This window comes from Tigriopus californicus, chromosome 7 (genome assembly GCF_007210705.1).
Source record: "Tigriopus californicus strain San Diego chromosome 7, Tcal_SD_v2.1, whole genome shotgun sequence".
Lineage (NCBI taxonomy): Eukaryota > Metazoa > Arthropoda > Copepoda > Harpacticoida > Harpacticidae > Tigriopus > Tigriopus californicus.
The window spans coordinates 11,264,459-11,283,895 of NC_081446.1; the positions used below are offsets into that span (position 1 = coordinate 11,264,459).

The 19,437-nt window shown below is 45.5% G+C and overlaps 2 protein-coding genes across 2 annotated transcripts; both read right to left on the reverse strand.

The window, feature by feature from the left end:
* Window positions 1-4,951: 4,951 nt before the first annotated feature.
* On the reverse strand, window positions 4,952-15,398 carry LOC131883204 (ubiquitin carboxyl-terminal hydrolase puf-like). The gene is made up of 7 exons (XM_059230598.1): window positions 14,856-15,398; window positions 9,353-14,782; window positions 8,973-9,279; window positions 6,751-8,892; window positions 6,531-6,668; window positions 5,730-5,985; window positions 4,952-5,655 (listed from the first exon to the last, which is right to left on the reverse strand). Exons 1-7 carry the CDS (start codon window positions 15,194-15,196, stop codon window positions 5,114-5,116), a joined length of 9,156 nt encoding a protein of 3,051 aa, XP_059086581.1. The 5' UTR covers window positions 15,197-15,398; the 3' UTR covers window positions 4,952-5,113.
* LOC131883470 (ubiquitin carboxyl-terminal hydrolase puf-like) lies at window positions 15,262-17,844 on the reverse strand. Its single transcript, XM_059230952.1, has 4 exons — window positions 17,814-17,844; window positions 17,609-17,738; window positions 15,353-16,727; window positions 15,262-15,282 (listed from the first exon to the last, which is right to left on the reverse strand). Exons 1-4 carry the CDS (start codon window positions 17,824-17,826, stop codon window positions 15,262-15,264), a joined length of 1,539 nt encoding a protein of 512 aa, XP_059086935.1. The 5' UTR covers window positions 17,827-17,844.
* Window positions 17,845-19,437: the final 1,593 nt, after the last annotated feature.

Sequence of the window (19,437 nt, forward strand, 5' to 3'; positions counted from 1 at the left end):
TCTGGTGCAAAGAATAGAAGTCATGCCCAACTATTGCAACTTAACTGTGGAGCGCCCAAATGTAACTGACGGAATCTAGAAATCTCAGGTCCATAAATAAGCATCTCTGGACAGTTTTATTTGAGGTGTCTGGGACACAATTTTGCTCCAAACCCTATAATGGATCTAATTTGGTCAAGTGACCACGTTTCATTGAGCAAAGGATTACATCGTCTAGTTCCGTGGTCTTCGATTGAGCAAACGGTATATTTAGTGGCAATGTACAAATTTTACCCGTTGGGTTTGTAAAAGTAACTAATTACTGGCTTGGTAGGAAATTTTTTCTCTCTTCATCGGCAGGTGATCAGGTTATCAACCCTTGTTGTTAAATCCAGAACCAAAGCAACATTCTGCGATTCCTTCAATCTATCATGCTACAATGTTTCTACAACTCTGATTGAAAGTTTTGCTTGATGCCAAGTTGTATCGTTTGGTTTACTCTGAGTCTTGACCAACCTTCCCTAAGAATTTGATCCCTTCAATTACGAAATAGTTTTGAAAAAATGAAGGCGATATAATGCAAGATATACTTACTTTACACCTCAAATGAGATAATTCATGTTGGATACGATGTACCACACGTCGCACTAAAACCTCAAGTTGCGGTTTCTCTTTGCTTCCAACATTTTGAAGAGCAAATATTTAGATACAATGAAATCAAATTCCGATATGAGCCAACAAGCTTTTGGAAGGACAAATATCGTAAGTAATTATTGACAATCTCATCGACGAATTTGCCAATTTGGTATTAAAGGATCATTTTTTCTGTAGGATTTGGGTTAAATCGTCAGTTGAAATTGGCAGAATTCATCACGCATTTTTAAATTTGCGTGGTTTTTTCAATCCATTTCTATACTCGATTAGTAGGATTGCATTGTTCATAGACTTCTGGAGACATGGACTTCCAAAGGAAGAGTTCGTATCGCCTGAACCATTCATTTGATTCAAGATAAACATTTAATATGATCAAAAGATGTGGTCAAATGAAGTAGCTAGGCCAAATTTGGCTTCGGGAACTTGGGAGAGGTAGTAATCTAGTAGTTATCGAATAATGACAACATAAAATCTGAATCGTCAGTCCTCTCTGGTAGTTGCATGAGCTTTAAACGATAAAACTCTTGAACATTTATGAAAAAAACTAAGAGTGTCACGCATTTCTATGCTCTTCATTTGAATTTGAGAATTGTTGTATGGAATCAAGCCCCTAAATGCAACTGATTGAAAGACAAAATTATTAGTTCCAACATTGAAGTGTCTACAATGCCAGACTCCCCAGGACATTCCAATCATTGAAGTACCCTTATGTTGGACACTTGAGGCCATTTGAAGCTTCCTGCATCCCATCCACCAATCCTCGCCATCCCCTCCTCTTGTCTGTGGACGGGATGAAAGTGACCGAGGTTCTTCTTTTTTGACTTTTCCCCAAGAAGAACGAGCAGCATCAATTACCAGTCCGATGGCCTCGTTAACTAAAGTGGCGAGAGGCCCTAAAACTGAAGTAATTCTGGAAATGGACTCATCCCCAGTCCTCCCTACAGAAAAGTGTTCCACTGGTGCTCGTGGCTAGCCCAGTTTTGGCCAACCATTGGTTCCAACCTCCGCATCCTCATCTTTGTGCTGTAGGTCGCAAGCACTCGGCCTTCATTTGTCCTCATTCAAAAACTTGATATCTTGAGGTCGTGCCTTTGCTTCGACCAAACTTGCCCAAAGTTGCCCAATCGGCCTGATTGACCTAATGGTCAGCTTGAGATTGGAGATGAAGCTTTTTGTGGCCTCCCTGAAAACTTGCCGAGTAATTGATGCATTACTAGAAATGAGAAGAAGAGCATCATGAGGATTGTTTCGTTTCCATTCAAAGTCACCGATTTGTCACCGATACATGAAAATTACCTTCGAGCAATGGGTGGGGCTCACCTTTAGGTTCGTTCATAGATTTCTAGAAATCTATGGTTAGTTCCAAGGCTTATAAAGCTTATTTCCTGCAGAAAGTGAATCCTTCAAAGATAAGTGGACTCTTCAAGATGAAAAAGGTACTTAGTAACGATGGATCGAGATGAAAGAGAGACATAAAACACGAACTGATATGAAGATCAAACTGTTACTGTTTGTGAGAGAGATTAGATATATACACGTATGTAGATGAGCACGAACAAAGGCCAAGGTCCACTTCAACCTTCATAGCAATGTTTGCGGGCATGAGATCTTGGATGGTGACCTTCAGCATGTAGCCTTGGGGTCAAGGCAAACTAAGACGGACTTCATTACGTGCGTGTGCATTGCTTGTTTGCCTCGAATAGTCAGTCGGAAAGACCAATTTTCATCTTCATCACCAGAGTGTGAGAGAGAATGCGTGAGAATCCGATATGTAAGACATGAAAAGGCCATCTCGGTCAGAATACAGAGCTTTTAATCTCAATCATCACTGACTGATCTGGAGGGATGTTTCCTGCAGAATGAATCAATGGATTGTTATTTATATTCTGGCATTGTTTTCGGCCCTACATTGCGGTGGGATTATGAGAAATATTTTTGTTTTTCATTTCAGTCAAATTGCTGGACTTTGCCAGTTCGTCTGTGGTTCAGAAATCGAGCAACTTGTTACATGGATTGAAAGTGTTTTGATATTCGATGAACAGACTGTCTTTGAGTACATAACTTGGAATCTAAATCATAGTGTCAGACCAATTCTAATTATTCATTATTATTAGCGGCTGCTCAAAGGATGCATTTATAATTGACAAAAAAATCTTTTTAGATTAATCCATACAATTGACATGAGAGCAAAAAAGAAACAAGCTGCAACCAAACATTGGAAAAAAGCTACACCTAATTCTTTGATTCTGCCTCTGTTCTTCTGAATTTTTAAATGAGGGGATTCCATTCTTAATAGGCTGCAAAACCAACAGGGGATGGTTGAAGTGCGCTAGATTACAAGCGAAACCATTCTCATACACTTTGAGCAAAAAAGTATGGATCAAAGTGAAATATTGAATGATTTTGCTCCAAAATATGAGCCAAGGTTAGTACAGAGAAGAAAATATCTCCTTTGAGCAAATCGGCAAATACTCTAAACGAGAGGAAATATATTTCAAGTCTATTGAACATTTGGCGTTTTCAAGGAAAACAACAAGGCAAGATTTGAAACAGGTTGCTTTCGAAAGTTTCAAAGATGCAATCTTAAAAGATTGTGCCAAAAGCTAGAATCACCAATCCGTTAATATTTTTGATAAAGTTATAATGAATTGATCAAGGCAAAGCAATAAATCGGAAAAGTTTCAAAAAAAAGTTGTCAAATGAATGCAAATAAATCGGGAAAAAATACTTTGCATGTTTTGAAGAGCCTTCTTAATTATTATTCATCAGTCCAGAAATGCGCTCCAGCCTCTTTGAGAAACCACTTGACACTAGGTTCCCATTACTAAAAAGATTAACAAATGCGATATGGCTTAAAAAGGACCGCCCAAAGTACGTGTGTTTAGGAATACCAGTCTTAATGAATGATGGAAGACTTCAATGCCTTCTCGAAATTGACGTGCCAAGAAAAATGTGTGGTGAGTCAGCTTACTTAGATTTATAGCAAATGGCTAAACTTCGGAACAATAATTCTTGTAATATCGTTCCACCTCAACTCCAGGATTAAAAGAACACCTGATTGATCATTACAACAGATGGGGAACATATGCACGAAAATCCCTAAAGCACGCCCTTAAGATATGCAAGAAAATCTTTGACTATGAACCAATGATACAAAAAATATGTTTTGAAGTGGAAGGTATGCGCAGATATTTTTTGACGTTTATAACAGCATGCTACCACAAGCTGGCAATTATCATGAATTAGAGCCCTTGGGGAAAAGAATGCCGTAATTGTGAGCCATTGTAAAAAAGCAATTTTGCTAATGAATTGACAAACATTTTTTTGGCAGAGCATCCTCCAAGGTCACGAAAGTTTTCGAGACAAATGGCTTGATATGGTATTTGTTGACCATATTATGTTTTTTAAATCACCATTACATGGTACCCCAACGAGAGCATATGGTCGATATTTGGATATTTGGATTCTATGTATCGCTTTATATCGATTCCACCGGAGTCTGGCTATGATTCGATGGCGTTTTTTAGTATCGCTGATTAGTCGTAAAAAGGGCCAAAAGTTGGACTAAAACTAAAAAAATGAAAATGTACTGTTTTGACGCTTTGTAGCTGTAGTTGGGATTGGGAATGTTACTGAATGCAGGTAGCAATATTTATTTGAGTTTCTGTTAATTCGTTATAGTATTAAGGGACTATCTGTAATTTATTGGTGCGTTAGATGTTTATAAGGCTATAATTCTTGGGAGACTCAAGGTAAAAAAAGTGAATGTTGGACATAATCTGACCAAACTTGCAGATTCCGTACCTTTGCTTTATGTGAAACGCAAAGAAATGGAATTATGCAAATAAAGTTAACCAGTTAAATAGGGCAAACCATAATTGCACTTTTTGCCCCTCGCTCTTAACAAGAATGCAACGGTCCGTAATTTAGACCTTCTTGAGCTCAACACTTACTAATCATACGGTAAGAACTTTTTCTTTATACCTTAGAAAAAGGTTGTAACGTTTGGTTCGGTTGAAGCCAAGGTATGGCATAGGCATTCTTTTCAGGGCGCCTCGAAATTTTTCACTTCAAGGTCCTGTGTTGGTCTTTGTTCCACTTGACTTAGTTTCATACGACCTTTTGGAAAACGGGGGATCAAAAGGGTTTTTGTGGCAAAAAGGCAAGTTTTATTGTAGTGAACTTGTCACTCATAAAACTGCGGTCCCATAAAATGGAACAGATTGAGGACTGTGTGATCTCATGCATAAGACACGCTCCATGCATGAAATGGAATCCCCAGATTTTTCAGCGGTGGGAAAGTCACAACGAACATCTCTTGTACATTTGAAAGACACAGCCATTTCAATTTATTAACTTGAGATGAAGTACGTTGATAGGTTTGAATGAATGAATAATGCATGAATACTAATGATGAGTTGAATTGTTGATAATGATCCCAACATTAACGTGGGTATGAGTCCTTTGGAGTGGCTTTTGTTCACGGATCATTGGTATCACTTTTGCCCGGTTTCGACTCCGACGTGGAAGAGCCTTTGCGATTGTCGACTTGCATGTCTGGCGAGGCTGAATCACTGGATCGAGGCTTGGCTGAACTGGGCCCGGATTGATCGGCTTCCTCCATGATTCGAATCCGATCTGAACAAAGTTGAGTGAGCAAGGTCAGAGTTCCCAGAAGAGACGTTAGAGCCTCGCGAAGTTTGAGACGAGTTTGATCGGTGGGTGAAAACCCTGACGAAGTAGCGGTTGATCGGGAAGTCAAACTGGCCGCAGGTAGACCCCCGGCTTCGGCTGCCGAGGAGCAATGTCTTTTCTTGAGTTTCGGTTCGTGGAGGGCATCGGGTGAATGAGATTCTAAAATCCCGCCCGAAGACTTTCGGCGTTTGCGGGCCAAATCCTCGTTTGCGCTGGCTTTCGAGGACGAGTTCTTCGAGCTAGAGGGTTCTTTGGTTTCTTCAGATTCCTTGGATTTTATTTGAGCTTCTTTGCCTCCCTGACTTTCTTTGCGTTTTAGAGCGTCATCTGAAAAGAAGCAAACAAGATGTTTCGATCAACCCTGGTGGATTTCAAGGAATCACTTTGTAACACAAAAATACCTTGCTTTGCGTCCCTGTCTAATTTTGCGATGTCAGCCTCAACTCGAGTTTTGAGGATCTTTAGAGCTGTCAAGAGCTTAGCATTCATATGATCTGGTCGGGCTGAATTGACCAAGAGCAGAGCCTTCATCTCGCCATTCAAATGCTTGATGAGATTAGGTTGCGTCAAGTTGAACTTGTCGGCGATGCCGATGAAGTTGGACACCAATTCAGTGATAATTCCTTGGACTTGGTCGGTTAGCACTTGATCAGAGACCTGTTGGGAATCAGACGGATTAGAACAAGAATCAACTACACAGGGTTGAGCAAGGTGGGGAAAAAGTGACCTTGCCAAGGTGAAGTTAAAACCGTAAATAAAATTGAAAGGAGGACCCTTTTGCAATCAGGAGACCAAAAAAACAAATTTGTTTTTGAGGAGATATTCATGTGCATTTCAAAAAACTGCAGTGTACAAAAAAGCCACTTTTACGCATTCACTTTGCCTTTTCTTTTGGTTCAAGTATTTAGACACATCATTTCAGTACTTGAAAGATATTTGCCAAATAGTTATTGCAAAAAAAATGGCGGAATCTGAAGAATCATAAGGTGAAAATGATTAAACTTAAAAAACCGTGCAATCAATCTCGTTTTAATTTTACGGTAAAATATCCCATGGCACGAAGCACGACGTAAAAGGATGGAAAATAATGTCATCCGAAAATTTTAAAGTCTTTCGATATCAAAAAATCCCCCAATATAGTTTTGCAATTTTGGTTTGGCAATTATTCTTTGTTTCCATCCGTGTGAGATACCGATTTTTACCTTGGGAAAGAATACTAGCAAGAAGTTGAATATATGCGAATTGTTCAACGATGCACGTTCGTCCAAGAGCACTGCATCCACATACTCGAGGAAGCCATGAGAAGAGATCAACATCATGATGAACTTCCGATCGATTTGCTGCAACAAGATAAATGTAGAGAGAGTTTGAATTTGCCCCAAAAGTCCAATCCAGACCTACATAGTCGGCATTCAGCCTTACCTCTGTGTTGAAAATGTCTAGCCATAGTTTGGGGAATAGTTGATAATGCAATGGGACTCCATCTAGGCCGACCATGGCAGATAGATCCACCAGCATCTTAGTGAGGTTGTCTTCATTCACGGCCAAGCGGACCATGAGATCAATGAGCGAATGGTAGTTCAGGTAGTAGCGATTCAGGGCTCGATCATAGTCCGGATCCTGGTCGTGATTTGCATCCAATTGACTGGCGGGAACCATCATCTGGATCATGGGCCGTGGGGGACGGACAGCCTTCAAGTTCAAAGCAGGTAGGGCGTGCACACCTTTGCGCGGGAAATAGGGTCCCAAATCGCGAGGCTCGGAATCAGAGGCGTTGGAATGAGATCGATGGAGCAATGGCACGAGAATGTTGAGCATTTCTTGGGGCCAAAGCATGAGCATCTCTTTGATCACGGCCAGGCACGTGTCACGCATTTCAGGAGGCGTGAACGTATTGCACAATGTTAGGATCCGACTGGTCATATCGGACATGTCCTTCCAGCGTGAAAGAATCTGCGTAACCTCCGAGTTGCCCTTGGAGGCTCGTACGGCACCCAGGAGCTCGTTGAAGATGCTGAGAAGGTCAATGATCTCGCCGGTGACGTGACAAGCCGTGGCTTCGTGGAACATCATATGGAGCATGTTGATTGCATCAAAGATGAGCGCCATGCCGTTGTTGTACACCACGAAAATGCGATCCTCATTGGTGTCCACGAGAATCTTGAGCACATTGATCAGAGTGCTCCACGAGGTTCGAGCGTCTAAGATCGAGAGATAGGTCTGGATGGTTTGATGACGGAATGTACGAATCTCGGACTCCTCTTCCTCGGACATATCCTCGCGTTTCTGGACAAACAGTTTCATCAACTTGAAGAGCTCCTCGCAGGCCATGTTGTACTGGGTGGTGTAAGGGGTGATGTTCTTAAAGGCCCATTGAATGTTTTGATGCTGTGCGAGCTGTCGGGTAAAATCTTTGGATTGCTGGCAACACAAACGCAGGAGTCCGTAGTAAGCTGGTAGCATAACGCGATTATACGTGACCACTTCCTGGTCGTCATGGTCGGCCAAAATGTAATTGAATGCAATGTTCTTGGTAACGTTTTGGTTTTGAAAGATCAGGGCAACATTCTCCGGACAGTCAAGGCACAGCGTGTACCACAAAGATAGAAGAGCCTGTTTGTTATGGTGAACCGGAATGGAGGGCTCCGAGAGCTTGGGATGGTAGATGTGCCACAAATGAACGAAATGCGGTTCGAACATTCGTTTCTCGGTACGAGTGAGGACGCAATGCGAGATGGTGCTGAAATAGGCCACGAGTTTGGCCGATCCGTGCTGTGAGAGATCGATGTAGTTCTTGGCGTTCGGCAAGAGACTAAACAGGTATTCCAGGATTTGGTGGAGCGACTCCATCTCCTCGGCTGTTAGAAGAGTTTCCCGAATCGACAACGGCATGGTGCGGGCTGACCTGAAGGCTTGTCGGAAGTGCGGCGACGGCACCAGACTCACGACGAGAAAGGCCGCAGCATTCCGCACCTTTTGATTGGGATGCGCCATGAGATAGGGCTCGACCCACGTGTCCATCGTAGAAAGCAGCCAAGTCTGGACATACCTGTTCCTGGCCACTTGCAACGATAGCCATTCCAGAGCGGGTTGCGGGCTGGTTTTGGCCAGATCCCAGATCTTATGCATCACCAAACTAGTGAAGCAAGGCATGCCCGATGGACCGCCCGAAAGTTCTGTCAACAGAGTCAACAACCTGAAGAAATGCATCGAGTATTCGGGTTGTTTGACGCCATGGAACACCATGTTGGCGATTTGTTCGGCTAAATCCTGATTGTTCCGTGTCAACGAGAAGATCAGATTGCACGTCTGACAAGTGTTGATGTTGTCTTTGGTCACATTATACAGGAACACGAGGGATTTCCCGCCAGTTCCAACTAGAGATGCCATGTCCTGATCGGATAGATGGATTCGATTGTCATCGCCGCGCGATTTCTCTACCAAGACGGCAATAAGCCACACCATCTTATCCAGGGAGGCCAATTTGTTGGCTTCATTGATGGGTGTGAGTGCAATGATGTCGTCGTCCTCATCGTCTTCGTCGTCGGTAAGGACGTGGACATCCTTAAACAAAAAGTATGAATGAACATCAATAATCGTTATTTTCTAGGTATATATATATAATTTTTTTTTTGAAACCTTACCAAGTTATCGTTGCCTTGTTTGATGATTTTCAAATAAAACTCCACTAAAGATGAGATGGCATTGATAGAGAGTAAGAATCGCATTTCTTCCTCGCCCAACTTGGCGAAATCATGAAGGAACCGGAAGATTTCGGTGAGATATTTCAAGTGAGGTCGAGCCGCTCCCGAATCCAACAAACCGAGAAGCATGCGAATAAATCGAGTTATGGGCGATGTGGAACCTATCTTGGCTCGAATTTCAGGTGTCGGGTGCGAATCAAGATCCTTGCAAGACCACGGGAGCAAATAATTATCCTTCTCAATTGCCCTAAGGGTGATAAGATTAAGGGAGTAAATTATACCGCCATAATCGGTTTCAAGTTTCATTTTCTAAGCCCTACCTAAATTTCTGAATCACGTGAATGCACAACCGATGGAACATTTGACGGATGGTATTGACTTGGCACTTTAGGAAGATAGTAATCGGCCAATTGGTATCCGCAGACATGTGATCCAGGAACCAACAACAGGCTTCAGTTGAGCTATCAAATTGCTTGGTGAGCAATTCAACCCATTGAACAATGTTCAGTTTCTCCTTAGCGTGGATGAAACTCTCGAGAAAGAAGGACGTGGCCAGTTTGGCCGACATCAATGTGATATCTTCCGATCCCCCTTTGTGTCGTCCACCCAAACTTGTGGGAATGTAACCCGCCATTTGCCACATGAAATTGAAGTATGTATGATCGAAGATGTTGTTGTCCTGAATGAAGTTCGTATTGTCTTCCCAGATCCAGGTCTCTAGCTCCTCGGATAGATTAAAGGCCGCGACTTTGCTTCCATCCTCGGGATTGGTCGAATCTCCCTCGTCAGAATCGTTCTTGGCCACGGTTCCGGTTAATGTACCCGAGGCGGAACTTGGACCGGCGCCACTAGAATCCATTCGCTTCTTGTCGATCCGCTCGTAGAAGAGCATATACGCACTATTGGTCTTTTCAATACTCAAATCCATGAACTTGTCCGTGACTTGATCGTAGGTCCGACTATTCATCTCACCTCCGAAGCATTCAGACGCAATTTGGTTTGGATCAAAGGCCTTGACTTCCGCGTCGTTGAACGAGTACCATTTGTCTTTGCTAGCCGATCGATCTCGGATGAAGGCGTAGTAATGGCCACCATCCGCAGTCCCGGTGTGAACCGTTACACCGATCAGTTCATATTCGTATGAGAGGTCTTCATTCTTCTTGGGCAGGGGTTCTTTTGGTTCGGGGGTGGCTGCAGAGTTGGCCTCCTTTTTCACGTCTTGTTTGTCGTTGGGAATGAGATTCTCCTCCATGTACGGGGACATGTCCAATCGGAAGGGAAACGAGAAATGTGTGTTCACTTTCTCTTTGAGCATGGTGAGCATGTTGAAGGTGTACCGCATGGTATTGAAAGCGATAATCTTGGGCAGGTCCTTAAAACAGGCCCGTTTCTCGGCTCGCACTTTCTTGTCGCACCCCGAACAGGTGTACATGTTGTCTCCTTCTAAAGTATCCTTGACCGTGACTTCTTCCAAAGATTGGTGGAGATTTCTCATCTCTGCCACTTGACAACGCACTGTGTAAAACTCCTCGGCAGTTCGACTCACATGGTTACAATCTAGTGAGACGACATTATTGGTCAGTGTACCGCAGAACAGTTTCTTGATAATGGTCTTCAGATCCGGGGACATGTCTTCGATTTTGGACAGAAGATCGATGAAGAACTCAGCCATGTCCTTTTGTTCCCCGGTGTTCAAGGGAAGATGGTCCATTTGGTAAGTCTTGCAGAATGACAATGGGTTGTAGGCTTTGCGTTCGGATTCGCGCAAATAAGCAAACATTCTCTGAAGCTCTTGGAGCGTGGATAAGTGTTTCCCATCGTTGTTGGACTCCTCAACTTTAGTTTTAAGAATTGAGGCTCGAGCCTGAGGGATCATGTACAATTGTTGAACACAGGAGGCCATATAGCAAGTGGCGCCCAAATTGGTCAGTCCCACATACCCACATTCAGCCCGACCATCGTCCCGGGGCCAATACTCCCATGGGTAGGGTTTGTGAGAGTCGGAGTGGTGTTGTTCCAAGAGCTTTCCGTGAAGAATCAGGTAGTTCTCGATGGACCCCTTACACATCTCAAACATGAGATCGTAGCATGATGTTCGGGCAATGGACGACTTACACTTGGGCAAGTCCTTGAATTCGGGCGTGGGCAGATCGAAGAGAAACCGGTAAAGATGGATCAGGAATTCCTGACCTTCGGGTGAAGTTTTAAACGCTGGCTCGTGTTTCATTACACAACAAAGCAAGTTCAGAGTGCCAATCAAGGTGTCATCCGGGGAGGCGTCTCCGTGACGTTTCTCATAAACTTTTCTCGTGACCAGGCCACAAACTAGTTGACCGGCCAATTGATCCAAATCAATCAACCCACTTGGATCTGTGTCTGGATGGTCGGGGGTGACCCGCAAATTATCCACAAGGCGACACAAAATCCAGAAATAATCCCGACAAGCCGGACCGAACGGCTCTTTTCCGTCTTCGATGTGCATTAGGGGATGTTGAAGAGCCTCGCGTCTCATGGGGGTCATTACGAGAGCGTCGTCCAGGAACTCCAAGAGGATGCTCAAAAGTGGGGCCGTGCAGGATTGACCGGTGCGAGCATTGGTGGTGGATCCCATACACATCCGGTAAAGACCCGTGCACAATTCTCGTCTGACAGCCGGATCCGGATCTTCGAGTAAAAGGTTGCGGAGCCAAGCAGGGAGACCGTTACTGGCGAAGAACACATCTTCGATATCGTCCACCGAATAGAGCCAAGCCACTAAGAGACTCATGGCGAAGTGAACAACAGGTGCACGACCGAACATACTAGCCCGGAAATGAGCCGGGTTCTGATCTTTGGGACAAGATACATCCAAGAACACACTGATAAGCCGTGGCATCACGCACTCCACATTCATGAGATCCAGCATGGTCTGTGAAAGCCTGGGCACCAGCAGCCTATCGGAGTGATGCACGCCACTCTCATGACGAGCAGCATTCCGTTTGGAGCGCTTCTTGGGCGAAGTCGTGGCTTCCAGGATCTGATCGGCTAGAGCCTCATAGTCATGCACATCCACCCCGAACTGAACCAGGAGCCGTAAGAGGGAGCTCAGACATTCTTGGCGCCATTCACACCAATAGAGCGATTCTTGTTTCTTTTGAAGTTCACCGGAAAGAAATATGTTGAAAAGGTGTTTCAAGCCTCCGGCCGCAACGAATCGATTGATCCACGGTTGATCGTTGTCAGTCCCTTGGGATTTGTTTGAGCCCGATTCCAGCGGATCAATCACCCCAGACCGTCTCCTTAAACGGGCGGGTCGACCCAACCAATCGATAATGTAGAGAGAGTACATCAGTTTCTGCGGGAATTCTGGGTTTAAGTAGGTCTTCATGGTCTTGTCGGCCGTGTTGGCATTGATAGTCTGGAGGGATTGCTTCATTACGGGATTAGTGGGCAACAGTAAAAGGATATCCCACACCCTTCGAGAGAGATTCTGAGCTTTGGGTAAGGCCACAAGATGCCCGCTGTCATTTTTCACTCGCACTTCACTGAGACTCTGCATCAACTCAAAGAGCTGTTCAAAATGTATGGGAAACAGAAGAAGATTCATGGGCATCTTTTCACGACCAGGAAATGGGGGCAGATCCGTTTGTTTGGGAGGAGTACCAATTGGACCTCCTCTCATAGCACCTTGAGACACGAACACCATCTGCATGTCCTTGAAGCCCATTTCCATTAGGGACTTCTCATCGAGATCTGTTGACAACTCTTGCCCTTGAGTGATGATCCGTAAAGGACCTTCATTTAGCATGGCCCCAAAAAGGGGACTTGAACCACCCCCATTGACGTCATGAGCACCATTTCGTTGTTGGGTGGTCTTACCATCCCACCAAGCGATGATTTCTGCTCTGAGATCGGCCACTTGGTCAGAGCTTTGCATTTCTATGGTCACTTTGCTGGGAAATCCAGCGGCTTGAACAGATACACGGAGATTGCCAGAGGTGCGCATGTCCACGAGTTCCGAATGTGTTGACACTCCTTGTCCATCGATGGACATTCGTCGGAAGTTATAAGCGTATTTTCGTCGAAAAGTCTCCAAGTAAGTTTTTAACAACAATAGAGCTCTTTGGATTTGAATCAAAATATCGTCGTTCCCGGAGTCTAATTTTTCCGCATTGGTCTTGAGGCTTCGCATGCAGGTATTTAAAAACTCCTCTCCTTGGCCAAAGTAGACCGAATTTAAAATTTGAATGGCCTTCATGGAGACATCTGTGTTGTTGGCACAGAGTGCGATCTTCCACAATTGCTCCATCTTGATGTTTGACGAGGCCTTCTCCTGTTCCAATCCCAGACCGCGAGCTTGAGAAGTGTTTCGGTTCAGTTGACACAACTGAGAAAAGAGGTTCAGCCCCAACATGGAGATCGTTTCGGGTTTCAGACTTGGCAGTTTCTCCTCGTAGATCAGTTTGAAACCTTCTAAGGAGATGGCATGCTGGTCCTTGGAATGGATTTGCATGAGCAGCCATTGAAAGAAATCGTCGGAACACGCGGGGTCCGAGGCCAGGCACTCCCATAATATATTGATCTGCTCGTTGGTCAATCGGAAATCCATAGGCGAGACTTGGCTGGAGAAAATCACAGTGAGAAAATGCAGACGCACTTGGATCTGAGCCATGTGCGAGAAGAAGGGCTTGGCGATCCCGCTTCGGAACTCGTTCTGATAGATCTGGAGATTACTGAAGAACAGTTGCGTCATCTTGTGACGTTTCTCCGTGAACATGCACACGTCGGAAGTGTCCATACCCCTGAAGCTATGGAAAGACTGGATGAGCTTGGGTAGCAAACGGAGGGAGATGGCGGCAGAATCGTTCTTGGCCACGTTATTGATACAGCCTTCAATGAATTTGAGCCGAATGATCTTGTCGATGTTGAAGCACAACAATCCGGAGAGAGCCTTCTCAGCTTCCATGGCTAGGCCATCTGACAATTGGCTGATATTCGAGTCTTGGAGCAAGTCCCACAAAAGCGTGTTGCCTTTTTCGCAAACAGCTTCGAGTTTGTAGTGGGCCAGGATGCGAGCCTCTTCCCGTTGTTGTCTCACTGTCAAACGAGGAACTTGCAACCTCTGCTTGTAGAGAGAGGCCATTGCCAGTTGTTGCTGCTGGTGGAGCATCATCCCCAGATCCGGAGTCTGAGCGAGATGTAGGACGTCTTCATCGACCGAATTTTCGTCCTCAAAGTCGCCCAGGTTCTTATCTGACAATCGAGACGACAGGGACTCGTTGTCCCCCGACAAACCGGCCTCATCTAAGGCCAACTCTTGTTGAGCCACAAAGTTCCTCAGAACTGGCCGCATATCTAATATCTCTGGGTTCATCTGCATTCGAAGAGGCCCTCCCGCTGATCTTGGGTGAGCATTCACCAAATTAGCCAGCTCGGTCATGGCCGTACTTGGACCGGTCAGACCCGATGAACCCGCCGGAGACGAGGACATTTCGTTGCGCCAATCACCTCCAAATCCACCACTGGGCGATGAGGTATTTGATGACTCTGGCCACCAACACTTAGCTGTCTCTCCTCCTCCACCTCCTCCTCCGCTGGCTGTGGAGGTGATGGGGGCGACCATTGCGGTGTTGGGCAAAACTTGCTTTCTCTGCTTCTTCGGAACGTTCGAGTTCCTCTTTGACAATGACTCGTCCGAATCACTGCCCGTCTCCCCACTGGCTGTGGGCAGATGGGCTCTTTTGATGCCTTTCATCGGCAAGCCCTTTGTCCTACAAAGAAAAAAACAAGTAATTGGTAAACAACCAATTTTAAAAAATCAGTTAGCGGAGTATTGTGCGTTACCTCTTCCCAGGCGAGTCTGTTCTCTCAGCACTCAAGTTCTCGGACGCCGCTGAGGAAGATTGGGTCGGGGTGGGCGCATTGGATGAGTCTTCTCCGTTTGATCGCTGGCTGATGAGATCACTTTCAATGACTGGCGTGGCAGACTTGACCTCATTGGTTCGCTTGGCAATGGCTGGATTCACCAAGTCCAATTTCTTCTTTGCAGATTGCAAACTCGGCACTTGCTGTTCGTCTTCCTCGGATGAGGGCAAATCCTCGTCCAAATCATCCTCAGCCTCGTCGTCCGTGCTGTATTCGTTCATCTCATTGAGATCGTCTTCGTCGTCTTCAAAGTCGTTCATGTTGTATTCGCAGCCATCGGATGTGGAATTGGCCGCGGCCACAGCGTCCGCAGAGGGCCCAAAGTCTATATCGTTGTTGGCTGCGGCTGCAGCCGTGACCGCAGCAATAGTGGCTGCATTCAGGAGGCTCTTGTTCTTATCTTTGAGGGAGGTTACAGCGGCGATGGACAAGGCTGAGGTCGATGATGGATTTTGTTGAGAATCCTCCGTCACGTTCCCAGGACCTGATCCGAGGAGCGCATTGTTCTTCAAGTTATGACTGGGTGAAAGACCCATTTGTTGCTGCTGTTGTTGCTGCTGTTGTTGCTGTTGTTGTTGTTGAAGAGCATTGGCCTCATTGAGGAGGTTGGTGAATGTGCTGCCGTTAGTCCAAATAAACCTCTGTAACACCTGAGCCAAGTGAATGGTCTGCTCAGTGTGCTCCTTGACGGGCAAGTCCTTCATCAACTCGTACAAGTGAAGCACGGGCCCAGCTTCCAAGTTTTTAATCAAAGGGAGAAGCAGATCGTGAACTTGCTTGGAGCAATGCTTCAATTGAGCCGCTTGCCAAATCACGTTGATGTGCTCGTTGGTGATTTTGCCCTCCACAGCTAGGAAATTAAGCAGTATATGCGACTGCTTGATAACTTCCACATGGAGGTTGGGTCCAAAGATGTGCTCAACGATCTTGTTCACCAGAATCCAATTCGAGAGCTGAAGGCCCACATTCTCGACCTCGACCACGGACTCGGAGTTGCTCATATCATTGAACACAGTGATATGCGAGTTGATTTGCGTGATGCCCGTGAGCCGCATGGTGAGCGTGGGAGAATTGAAATACTTCATGGCCAGATCTAGGCCATCCTTGTCGAACGAGATGGCCGCATCCACATTGTCTTTAGCCGAACACCACAGGAAATCCGATATGTTTCGAGCACTGACGGATCTCAGGTCTTGATCAGGCAAAGCACACATGTAGTGCAGGGCATTGGCACGTACGGGCGCAAAGAGCTGGAGCACGGCCCGATAATTGAGCCACATCTTCACGTTGCAGATGATGGAGATCATGGAATGTGCCATAGAGGGAGGGAGCAAGGCCGAGGGCAGTTTGAAGGCCTGAGCCAGGCCTTGGAGGCCGCCACTCTTGCAAAACAGCACCACGTTCCTCAATAGGAGGATGGGAAACTCGGCCGAGTCGTGGACATCGCAAAACACGGCCATTTGCGTGGCTTCGGCCGTGGACAAGTCCTCAGGCCGATGGCCCACCTGCTTTGGGCACACGTACAACGGAAATTGTGGCATGAACACTTTGGCCATGAGAATCAGAAGTCGTTCCAACTCATCCAAAGTCCATTGGGTGTCTGAGCCGGGTTCTTCGGGGCTTCCAGTGCTCATGGAGTCCCCATTGGGATGATGAGCCATGGCCAAGAAATCACCCAGATTCTTGAGCAAATGAACGGAATACCGGACGAAATGATGGATCACCAAGCGGAAACGCTCGGCCACGGGCGCATCACGGAACAAACACACGCATGATCGAAACGTGAATGGGCTATTGAGGAAGAAAGACATGTATTTATTTGAGGGAAGAAAGCAGATCGTCTTTCACGGTTCAGAACCCGAAGCAACCACTAGGTGCTTACATTTTGGTAGCTTATTTTGATCAAAAGGTCTTTACAGGGTTACGAGAGAACGTTTTTTCATAACCTATGCCATTGGAAAGGCTCTGTGATTCTTTGATGTTGACCTTCCAATTTCCTCTTTCCATTAGTGTGATTTATATTATTGAGTCAAAGTCAGTCTCAAGTTGTCCGTGGATAAAAAAGCTAAACATTCCTATATTAAAGCAATCACCGGGAGTTTAGAGCCCCGATTGAAGTCATTCAGACCCCAGCACCTCCGGTTTCTTGGGCACATTTGAGGGTCAGTTTAATACGATTACAGAGCTTTTTGAGAGGAAACGCATTGGTCTGATACGATTGGGAATGGCACAGTTTGTGCTTAGTCGGCCGTTAATGAGCATAAGCTTTGCCCAAAAATTCCGAATCAATTCTTATTTCGTAAGCGCTTTCTAAGCGACCAAGATGAAGCTTGCCTCGCGTGGAGGAAAAAAAGTATTTGGCGGACATCCTCATTACTACTGGGCATGTAATGCCTCTCCTACCAAAGATGAACGATTCATAACTCTTATCAACTCTCAAGTAAAGTCTGATCGATCACCCAATCAGACTGGTCGGATCTGGCCTACCCTAGAATATCTTTAGGGTTAATCTACTAGTCAACACTTGTCCGACTTAACACTTGTCAGCGAATCAACGCCTCCACATTCCCTCCTAATAATTGAGGGTAGCAAATTGTATGTAATCTTAACCTTGGGCCATGTTCGGCGTATCAATAGACAAAAGAATCAAAGAAGTAGTACTATGGCTATACCTGGGTAACCACACTTGTAAGTAGTTGAAAAGCACTTCCATTTGAACGCGGGTAAACGCGGGTTTGGGCGTATCTGGACCATCGCACATGGCCACACCTCCCGGCATCAGCAACACGCTATCTGAATGAACTGAAAAAAAGGAATAAAATCAAAGCTACGGCTTCTAATATGACACCTCCTGGCGTCCAAAAAGATGGCCCTTACTCTTTTTGAGCATCTGAGTGCATTGTTGACACGCATCACACGCTGCTGTACCGTACATCCGAAAAGATGGCCCTTACTCTTTTTGAGCATCTGAGTGCATTGTTGACACGCATCACACGCCACATTCGATCCGGACGACGAATTGGGGGCGTGGTCTTGGCTCTCCGTCCCGCCTCCGGAAGAACCGGGCGGGCCCGAACCACCTTTGACGGGCAGAGGCGTGTGCTGGCCTGACGATGATGAAGAGGAGGCGTGTCGAACACGATCCCCTTCCATGATTGGGGGCGTGTCAGGGGTTGAAAGTTACACAAGCACGGTGGAAAAGAGAAGCCGGGCCAATTCAATCCAACCCACGGGCGTTTATTTGGGAATGGTCGGGTTCAAACGGGCATTGAAAGTGCCGGGGCCCAATGGGCGGGAAAAGTGGGTGGATCACGGGCGGCTGGCACCATCAGTGTGGCGAGAAAATCAGATTCGAATTTGGGTCGTTTGACAATTGAGCTTTTTCTTTCTCTTTCCTGTTGTCGGACTCAGGGAGGCCGGAAAGACGGGGCAAACATGCGTCGAGAAAAGGCCAAAAATATGTCAAATATGACACTGACGGTCTAAGGCCCTTAGTAATGGTCACAAATAGTCACTTATCTGTCACACCTGCAGCCTATATATCAGCCGCAGTGTGTCAGACTATCCCCATTAAAAAACTTGTTATACGTCGGGTCTCCGATTTTTTGGGGATTGATACATGGATTGCTAATAGGTTGCTAGCCACTTGCTAAGGTGACAATTAATGATTGCATCTTCGAGTTTCATCGAGTTTGACTTTGAGAAAGATGCTTTTCGTTTCATTCCTCCTACACAAACTTGGCTCCTTTTCAGCAATCGATGTCGTCCAAGGGCTCTACGGGCCATTATAATTCATCCTGGCATTCTCGGAAGCTTTTTCGCCTCCCTGAATACCCCCCGTAGATGTATAATAGCTGTGGTGGTAGCGCTCAATGTGCAATACCTCCACTTAGGGTTGCGTCTTTAACTATCCAAAAAGGTCATAGCATGAGAGTTTCTCTTGTCTGCGGATTCAAACCGAACAAAATGAAGCTTTTTCAAATTCAAAACGATTCACGGTCAATCTCAACATTTGGAAAACAAATGGAAAGTGACCATGCTTTTCCACAACAAGAAAAACTCCATTTCAAATCTACCTTAACGTGACAAAATGGCATCGCTACTGAAGTTTGGTTGTTATGCGCTGGAAATGGCCAATCGAAACAGGGCATTTGAGGCTAAATGCAACTCCTTCCAGTACAGTAACGGCGTGTTTTACAAAAGGCACAGTGGCTGCTGCCGTCAGGAGTGGTCACGACCGTCAGGACCCTTAGTAGGTCAGAAGGTGACCACCTTTAACAGAGGAAATAGTGATTGATGAGCATAAAAGATCATTGGAATGATGGAAAAAGCGTCTCAATTAAAAGATCATTTTGATTTGTGAAGTATGTCGATAGCACTCAATATTTTGCCAAAAGATAATGAAGTGGATTTGACATTTTACTCCTCATAACATTGGGTCCAGAATAATGAAATAACAACAGGATTTCAACAGCAATCAGGGATTCGCGCTTCACCCAAT

What these genes read in the sequence shown, in the direction of transcription:
- LOC131883204 (XM_059230598.1), bottom strand. Translation starts at nt 15,196, where the DNA reads ATGAACGACTTTGAAGACGACGAAGACGATCTCAATGAGATGAACGAA. An exon ending in AACAAGGCAACGATAACTTG is followed by an intron (nt 8,893 to 8,972) that starts GTAAGGTTTCAA and finishes TTTTTGTTTAAG; the next exon opens with GATGTCCACGTCCTTACCGA. An exon ending in TGCTAGTATTCTTTCCCAAG is followed by an intron (nt 5,986 to 6,530) that starts GTAAAAATCGGT and finishes GATTCCCAACAG; the next exon opens with GTCTCTGATCAAGTGCTAAC.
- LOC131883470 (XM_059230952.1), bottom strand. An exon ending in TTACAAGTGTGGTTACCCAG is followed by an intron (nt 16,728 to 17,608) that starts GTATAGCCATAG and finishes CTTCCTCAATAG; the next exon opens with CCCATTCACGTTTCGATCAT. An exon ending in CAGCCTTGTCCATCGCCGCT is followed by an intron (nt 15,283 to 15,352) that starts GTAACCTCCCTC and finishes TCACGGCTGCAG; the next exon opens with CCGCAGCCAACAACGATATA.